At 44.0% G+C, this 9618-nt stretch overlaps 1 protein-coding gene across 1 annotated transcript in view; it reads left to right on the forward strand.

The window, feature by feature from the left end:
- APOM (apolipoprotein M) overlaps positions 1 to 9374 on the forward strand; it is a gene marked incomplete at its 3' end in the record, with an annotated part of 34213 nt that extends 24839 nt beyond the window's left edge. The window contains exons 3-5 of the mRNA XM_082264093.1: positions 3930 to 4003; positions 4093 to 4191; positions 9247 to 9374. Of these exons, the coding sequence (XP_082120219.1) occupies positions 3930 to 4003; positions 4093 to 4191; positions 9247 to 9374 (301 nt within the window). The remainder of the gene's footprint in view (positions 1 to 3929; positions 4004 to 4092; positions 4192 to 9246) is intronic.
- Between the last annotated feature and the right edge of the window lie 244 nt (positions 9375 to 9618).

Below are 9618 nucleotides of genomic sequence, written 5' to 3' on the forward strand. Positions count from 1 at the left end.
CTCACTGGCCACTCTTTAATAGTATGGACTCGCTGTGAGAACAGATCACTGTTCTAGATCCCAGTTTGGCTCAAAAAGTCAAGATAGGGGGCTCCCACGGTGAAGTATATCACATTTATTTCACAAATAAACACGTATACGGCTTCCTTCAGTCTTGAACATGGATATCCTATTTTCCAGCCGCCCCCCATACAAAGCTAGCCGACAACTTAGCTTGTTCACACAGAATTTATATACAGCATGGACATCCCCCTCCTGATCAGATTACCACACACAGGTCAAGGGTTGCCTGATTACATTATCATATGCAGATGAAATTGTATACAGAAATACAATTAACCTGAACAAATTATCTAGCCACCTGGACAGAAACAATATGGGAGTTCATTAACAATTAACAATGGGACAGACAGGCTTAACGGAATCCACATCACACCTCAATACACAGACAATAGGAAGAGACTGCCAGTGACAGACTGTCTGTCTCTGACATTGAAGAACAAGAAACAGAGGACAATGTAATTAGCTCTTTCAATCAACGTGTTCAGAATCAAACAGGCCAGGAATAGACCTCACATATTTCTCAAGATACATGGCTGACAAATATTACTGTCCCATTTTAAGTAATCAAAACCATATTCTCAGTGTCCATTAAGTATCTGTCTTTCACTCCCAGTGACGGTGAGTACCGTCACAGTGCCAACACTGACTTAAACCTGCCAGCGGCTCTGTACAGAGGATGGGACTGAACACCCCTCTGAATGAGCCCTAAAGGGACCAAAAATTTACGATTCTGCCCAAAAAAACGTTTTGTGCTTTTACCCTCAGAATGCAGGAATCAAGAGTGTGTTGTGCTTAGAATGCAGGGATCAGGAGTGCATTACGCTCAGAATGCAGGGATCAGGAGTGCGTTATGCTCAGAATGCAGGTTCAAAAGTTCGTTGTGCTCAGAATACAGGGATCAGGAGTGCATTACGCTCAGAATGCAGGGTTCAGGAGTGCTTTGTGCTCAGGATGCAGGGATGAGGTGTGCTTTATGCTTAGAATGCAGAGATCAGGAGTTCTTAATGTTTAGAATGTAGGTATCAGGAGTGCATCGTGCTCAGAATGCAGGGTTCAGGAATAGTGCAAAAGTATACCTGCGCTGCTACCAAAACAAACTAATAAATAAATCTCAATAATTATTGTGTATAAATAGTCTGTGTAAAGTGCTAGTGCTCAACTTAAAATACACAATCCTATATCTTAAATACCAATCAATATAAAAGTATACATAAATACAAATTTTATACACGTGAAACAAATAAATGTGAATAAAAATCCTTCAATTAATGACGTGCTGAAATAGTGACAGTCTTTGTGCAAAGTATAAGTCCAAAGTGCTGCGTGCTCATAAAACAACTGCCGGTGCTCTCTCTACATGGGTAGGTGCTCCCCTCCTGGACCCCTACTCACCAGAAGCCAAATAATACACCGCCTTCAAAAAATATCCTTAGGTGGGACGAGCCTTATTGGACCATCAACTCAATAGCTTTACTGTAGATCACATCATCCAGGTATTTGCTCAAAAAAAAGGAAAGAGATGCTGGCATCGTGAAGTATGTAACTACTTTATTCGATGCACACAATACAAGATACACTTACAATATGGCAAAGGTTCAAACGCCTAAAAGTCATCCCACGGGTTGCCAATCCAAACGACTGTACTTACTCCCCGTGTCCCCGTAACTCGGAAGGTGGATGTATTCAGGCGTAGTACGTACTCGGACGAACAGCTTGACGCGTTTCGCTCCTCACACAGAGCGTTATCAAAAGCTGGTCCGCTCCAGATACGTACTATATTTATAAGGTAACAAAATTACATAATTGCTGACACCTTAGAGGAACCGGAAGTGGAATGCCGCCATTTTGTGATTCCTATGGTGGTAAACTTCCTGTTCACCATCATCCTACTATGCCTTTTCATTGATATCTACAACAATTTATCCCCACATCATAAGCTTTTATTGATCGCTTTAATATTTTCTGGTGCAATATAATATATTCCTAAAATTGTGAGTTAAAAGCTAGTATGGGCAGCGTAGTATTCCAATGGCGGAACCGGAAGTGGCTCCGCCATGTTGGGACTCACAATCTCCCCATATGCCGGAACCGGAAGTGATGTCGTCATATCGGGGTGAGCCGATGACGCACTTCCTGTTCCTCGTAACGGTCTGATTTTGGCTCCATCCAGCTCATGGGATATACCTATCTGACTCTAGATGCGTCTAGGTTCAGGAATACTTTACAGTTAGAATGCAGGGATCAGGAGTGCTTTACGCATAGAATGCAGAAATCAGTAGTGCGTCATGCTCAGAATGCAGGGTTCAGCAGTAAGTTGTGTTCAGAATGCAGGGATAAGGAGTGCTTTACGCTTAGAATGCAGGGATCAGGGGTGCATCACACTCAGAATGCAGGGATCAGGAGTGCATCATGCTCAGAATGCAGGTATCAGGAGTGCATCACGCTCAGAATGCAGGGATCAGGAGTGCATCACGCTCAGAATGCAGGGATCAGGAGTGCATCACGCTCAGAATGCAGGGATCAGGAGTGCATCACACTCAGAATGCAGGGATCAGGAGTGCATCACACTCAGAATGCAGGGATCAGGAGTGCATCACGCTCAGAATGCAGGGATCAGGAGTGCGTTATGCTCAGAATGCAGGGTTCAAGAGTGCATTGTGCTCAGAATGCAAGGTTTGGGGGAGGTATGATGTGAAGGGCGGTAGTGGACACTGCTCTAGGGGGTGGCCCTGCCCATAGCAGTGTCCTTTGCCCCCTTAACATCACCTCCCACACACACAGTAGTTGTCCTCTGAACACCCCCCTCCCCTTTCCCCTATAGCAGTGCCTTTTGGATTCCCTCCAATAGCAGTGTCCTACCTGTGTACACATTGCAAAGTTCTCCACATTGTCATGCTTCAGCGCCCGGGCCCCTGCACAGGCAGCCCTTCCTAAAGTCCAGGATGGACTTCAGTGTACAGAGGCATCGCGGCGGTGCTTACAGCAGCAGACACTGAGTGTAAGTCCTTTCCACTGGGCTACATGCAGGGAGGGATTTACAGACATCACCCACCCCGCCGCATGATCGCACTGATGCGAGTCGACTCCTCCATGCCAGCACTGCTGCTGCAAGTGACTGCCTGGCTGGGGGATTTGCACCCCCCTTACCCTGGCAGCGCTGGTGCTGTAAGCTTGCATGCCCACAGAGAGGGTTCTGTGTGCCAGCTGTGGCACGCGTGCCATAGGTACGCCATCGCTGCTCTGTAGTGTCTACTGTCTCAATTAGGAGCACTAAGTGTCATTTCTGTCTGCTTCTTCGTTCCATTGCTATCTGCATTAGTGACTTCTGACAAGTTTTCCTGACACCAAGAGAAAAAAAGGTGACAGAAGAGGAACCTCCAGCTGATTGACAGCCTCAGCTCTGTTCCTGCGAGGTGTGTGAATGGGGGTGTGTTCCTTCCCTCCAATTAGCTCTCAGAGCTCTCATCACTGAGTTCTGCATAGTGTAACGTAAGCTCCCCGTCCCCTTATTTCTGACAGCTCAGACAAGCTGTATAAATTCTGCACTTGAATGGATGTAGAGAAAAGATAACCACAAGTAGACAGGTACAGCTTACTGTATGTGGGAAGATTTGTTTCATCTCTTTATGTTACCTTAGGCCAGTCACTTCACATGGGTATATGTAAGGGTTTACAACTACTTTAATAGAAGTGGATGATGATAGTGCATTGTAAATGTAGATTGGAAATATGCTTTAACTTTGTTTGCTCCAACAAAATTTATATTTGCCTTTTTATTTGACATAGAAGCCCATTCACTTACATTGTATCTGTATTCTGTGTTGTGTCTGGTGGTCATCCATTTACACTAGTCTCTATCTCTCCAGTATGGATGGCTCGTGTGTTCCGCGTAGGTGGATTTATCTGCTAAATGAGGGCAGCACAAAACTCCGGACAGACGGTAAGTGATCAACACAGCAGCACAAATAAATCCCATCTTATCTGAATTAAAATGCTCACTGGCCAATTTTAATTGTATCCTGTCGGCAGGACATCCAGACAGACTGACCGAGCTGTTCTCGTGTCATTGCCCCGATTGCATCATCCTGAAGGAAACCGATAACAGCACCAACAGACTCCTCCTGTACTGTAAGTTCATTTAGGCAACACAGAAAAATGGCTTACTAACCAACCTACCTGCCCAAGGCCATCTGGAAGATTGGACAGGGTTCCATCTTAGTGTATTGTCACATGTAGACATATGCCGGTTTTCGGTAATTCGATATATCGCGGTATTGCATAGCCACGGTATTGTTATTGTGGCATTTTTAAAATACCGTGTTTATCTGCTCCTGGGTCTGACTTGTGAATTGATACATTTCAGTGAGCTGGATGACTCATTCACTCACACAGCTAACGCCTAACTATAAACAAAAATGATTACATTGTATCTTTTCCTTCCCTCTGCCAGGAGAAAGGAAGTTTAACCTCTTAAAGACTGGATCTTTTTCTGACACTAGTTGCTTGCAAGTTAAAATCATTTTTTTTTGCTAGAAAAGTACTTAGAACCCCCAAACATTTTATATATTTTTTTAGCAGAGACCCTACAGAAAAAAATGGCGATTGTTGTAATATTTTATGTCACACTGTATTTGCGCAGCAGTCTTTCAAACGCAATTAATAGACTTTAATGAATAAAAAAAAACGTAACAGTAAGTTATCCCAATTTTTTTTTTTTTTACACAGAGAATCGTGAGAGAATCATGATCTTTATTCCAAGCTAAAAAATCGTGATTCTCATTTTGGCCAGAATCGTGCAGCTCTAATATATATATATATATATATATATATATATATATATATATATATATATACACATACATACACACACACGCATAGCAGCCCACATTACATTATTATATAGCCATCAAGCAGTGTCTGGCCTACCTGGTGATGACTGGTCCTGGCGCTCTGATCCGGTGGCCTGGTCTTTAAAGGGGCAAATCCTTGCGATCCAGAAGTGGTTAAACCTGCAGGAGGACCGGTGTTTTTATCTATTAATGACTTTACTATTGCTTTAGGCCTGGTTCACATGTATGCGGGTTGGTGGTTCACATGTATGCGGGTTGGTGGTTCACATGTATGCGGGTTGGCGGCCCACATTTGCACAGGCATAGCAGCCCATTGATGTGAATGGGCTTGAGCTGCTATGCCTGCGTTTTCAGCTGAAAAAAGGTGCATGCAGAATTTAAAAAAATGCAGTGGCCATGAAATCCATCCTTCTTTTGCACCATGCGACTTACCTGCCGTTGCTGCACACGCAAACTGTTTTTAAATGCCGTGCCCACGTATACAAAAAATGCAGAAAGCTTGCCAGAGCAGGAACTGCAGGTTAGTCGCATGGTGCAAAAGCAGGATGGATTTCAAGGCCACTGAATTTTAAAAAAATGATGCATGCACCTTTTTTCTGCGGAAAATTAGGGCATAGCAGCCCGTTCAAATCAATGGGCTGCTATGCCTGTGCAAATGTGGGCCGCCAACCCGCATACATGTGAACCGCCAACCCGCATACATGTGAACCACCAACCCGCATACATGTGAACCAGGCCTAAAGCAATAGTAAAGTAATTTATAAACAACACCTCCTTCAGGTTTAACCACTTCTTGACCACAAGGATTTGCCCTCTTAATGACCAGGCCATCGGATCGGAGCCGAGCACCAGGACCAGTTATCACCAGTTAGGCCAGACACTGCTTGATGACCTATTTTAGGCCTGGTTCACAGAGTCTGTACTGACTGACTATATAATAATGTGCATAAGTGAACCAAAGCCCCTAAATTCAGCAATGAAATTCAAGTGAGGTAGAAATTTAATAATTTAAATTTAATAATAGAATACCGTGATAATACCGTGGCAAAACCTTAATCAATTAATCGCAGCATGAAAATCTGATACCGTCACAAGCCTAGTCACATGTAGTTATGAGGGAAGAACATCTTTATCTCATAGAGGAATTACTCAAGGCTGCTCTATTGCTCAGGAACTGTCTTCCTAAAGCCCCGTACACACGTACCGAATGTCGGCCGAATGATCGGCCGTCTTTTGTCCAGGGCTGTCCTGTCGGCTGAAAAGTGCAAAAGACTGCACACGAATTTTGTCGGCCAACAACAGCCGACTGCAGAAGTGATGTCATGTGATGGTTAACTTTCCTTGTCTTTTTTCTTTTCTGAGCATGCCCAGTCTTGCAAATCTGCTGTTTGTCGGCCGAAATCTGTACTGACTGGCGAACAATCGGCCGTTCTGGTGTTGGCCACAAAAATTTTAATGCCTGCACACCCGATTCTGTTCGGCCGAAAATACGCTGTCGGTTGTCGGAAGCATCATACTAACAAGCCGACAATCGGCCGATCGTTCGGCGGCCGAATATTTACGGCCGACAATCGGTACGTGTGTACGGGGCTTTAGTCTGCTAGGAAACTGACACTTCCATGAGTGTCGATATCCTTGGTCCCCTTCAGCTCTCAGTGGTCCCCCATGCTGACCCCCCCTTGTCACTATTGTGTGATGTAATAATGTGGAGGTTAGCAGGAGGAACCAGTAAGATCTGGGGGAAATTCACAAGAGTTTCCCAGAAATGTTGGTTTTCCAGCAGACTTTGGTGGACCATTTCTCAGAAATGGAGCAGAGATAACCAGTGCAAGCAGCAGAAGGGTAAATATATAAACTTTAATTTTACAGGTAGACCATTTCCTGGAAACTCTGGAAACTATAGTATAGTTACAAGGTCACTATAAAGCCCAACCCCATCTTTATTTTTTTTTTATAATAGTGAATTCCAGCAGGTATGTGAATAAAAAAGCAGCTCTGGGGCTTTCTGTTACCTGCTCTCCTGTGGTCCCGAATGTCACTGTGCCAACAGACCCACAGGAAGACAGGAAAAAAAAGATATGGATAATGTGATTTTTTTTTTTTTAACTGGTGAGTTGAGTGGTGGGGCCTTCAGGAAGGGCAAAGGGTGGGGGCTTCAAGGAGGGCAGAGGGTGGGGGTAAGGGTGGTGTAGGGTTTTAATGGGGTTCTAAAGGCGGGATGTTTTTTTTTTTTTTACCTTAATGCATTCTTTAAGGTAAGAAACCTTCTATGATCAGTCCCCCCCAGCCCCCCTGAATACTTACCTGAGCCTGATCTCGATCCATCACTGGCTCTCTCTCTTCACTGGGCATGGGGGCATCAGTGGGTACTATTGACTCCTGCTGCTATCAATCAAATCCCGTAAGGAAGTAGCAGGGGGAAGGGCTGAGCCATACTGTGTGTGTCAATGGACACATAGAGCCCGACTATAATTGGTGACAGTTGATACTGGAACAGGTGTCTCATTTGGAAGATTTAATTTCTATTCCACTTCTTGTGACAATTCAATAGTTTGGATGTTCCCTCCGGGTGACAATCAGGTGTTTTTCTCCTGGTGACAATCAGGTGACAATGATTACCAGGCAAATATAGAGTGAAGTGATAAAATAGGGACAAAGAGAGCAAAAAAAAAAACCCTGAAATAGTTTTAACCCTTACCACTCTTTCCAAAACTAAAAAACAAACTTAGACTGTAAGTGCACTTTCAAAGCGGTTTTTCACCCAAGAAATGAAAAACAAAAGGCCAGCCTCTAAAAATACTGTAGAACACTTACCTGTCCAGGGATCCAGCGCTGTCCTCACCGAGCCGGCTCTTAGGCTGTCTTCGGTCCAGGCATGTTAACTTAGGGAAGCCAGATGAGACTGCTGGCAGATTCACAGCCTTCCCACTGTGCATGCGCAAGCTGCACAGTGCTTTATGAATGGCCCCACAGCTTTCTGGGTCCAGTGATGTGTCTCAGAAGGCTGCAGGGGAAGGGGGGTGAACTTCCGCTCGGATCGCTGCAGCGATCTGACCAGAAGTGGGAGCGGGTACCTGTCAAAACCAGCACCCCTCTAAAAAAAAAAAAAAAGGTGCCAAAACTTAAAGCGAAAGGTGGGGAGGAGTCAGACAAGCAGAACTTCCCCTTTTGGGTGAAGTTCCACCTTAATATCTGAGCTTGTGTTCCTGGAAAAGTAAAGAAAATCTCAATTTCTTTAAAGAGTAACTTCACTTTTGTTGAGAAAAAACCTTCCCCTCTGGGTGATCTCTGTACATTGCAAGGATTTTAACAAACGTTGTTGCAGATTCCAACCTTTTGTTATTCTGAAGAAATCCTTGTGTGTTTGTCTGTGCCCATGTGCAGAAGTGAGTCTAATGGGAGTAGTTTCATAATTATCAACCAGCTGCTGCACCTGCAGGGCTCTAATGAGGAACGGCAGGGTCTGCATCCCTTTTGATGGGATTTCCAATTGGGAGTATCTCACCAAAAAAAATTTGTTGCAGGGGGTGCCTGGAATCTGACTTGTATCTTAGTGTAGACTTCTGGGGACATCTGTAAGCCAATCACACAAGCAGGAGATGACATATCTGGGGGCGTTTTGTACACATTCAGTGTACAGAACATCTCCAGGTAGCCATGTTGCATTTCACAGAGAATTACAGAGCTTCAGATTGAAAAGAAAAGGTAATTTTTATTAACTTTCAATTACAATATGAATTGTGTTGCAATTGTTTATGCTATTCTATTTTTTTTCCCACGAAAGTGGACTTACCGTTTAAAGTGCACACTTCTTAAGCCTCGTACACACGCAACGATTGTTGGCCGACCGATCGGCCGTCTTTTGTCCAGTGTTGTTGTGTTGGTTGAAATGTGCTCTAGACTGCACACAAATTTTATCGGCCAACAAAAACCAACTTCAGAAGTGATGTCATGTGCTGGTTTACTTTCCGTGTGTTTTTTCTTCTCTGAGCATGCCCAGTCTTGCTCATCACATTTTTGTCTGCCGAAATCTGTACTGACTGAAGAACAATCGGCCGTTCTGTTGACGGCCAACAAAAATTTTATAGCATGCACACCAGATTTTGTTCGGCCGAAAAGTCGCAGTCGGTTGTCGGAAGCATCATACTAACAAGCCGACAATCGGCCGATCGGACGTTGGCCGAAAATTCACGTCCAACAATCGTTGCGTGTGTACGAGGCTTTATGCCTATTGGTTTCAACAGATTCTTATTCTGAAACTATTATAGCTTTCAGGTAGATGGAAAGTCTGTGTTACTCACCAGCCACCTTGTCCACCCTCTTCCTTCCTCAGCTCGCACCCCGCAGTTAGATGAAGGCTGCATGGATGAGTTCAACCGCAAATCTGATTGTGAAGGCTACAAGGATATTCTATTGATTCCTCAGACTCTAGGTAAAGGTTCCTCCAATGATTATACATGATAGGTGATCAGCGAGGGTCAATTTGATAATGATAGTTTGTGAGAGTAAATCTGATATATCTGGTGATATGAAAAGTGATATAAAATTGTTTTCTGGCATATGTGGGCATGAAAAACATACAGTGAGCTTCTCTGGTTAGCAAGGCATGGTTGTAGTTATAATCAAAGATAAAAGTAGGAATTGAAAAGGCTATAATATGTGGGTGCGGGATGTTAACGTAATTTCAACTTCTTGGAGATATCAT

The sequence above is a fragment of the Pelophylax lessonae genome, assembly GCF_965119305.1.
Source record: "Pelophylax lessonae genome assembly, chromosome: 7".
NCBI lineage: Eukaryota > Metazoa > Chordata > Amphibia > Anura > Ranidae > Pelophylax > Pelophylax lessonae.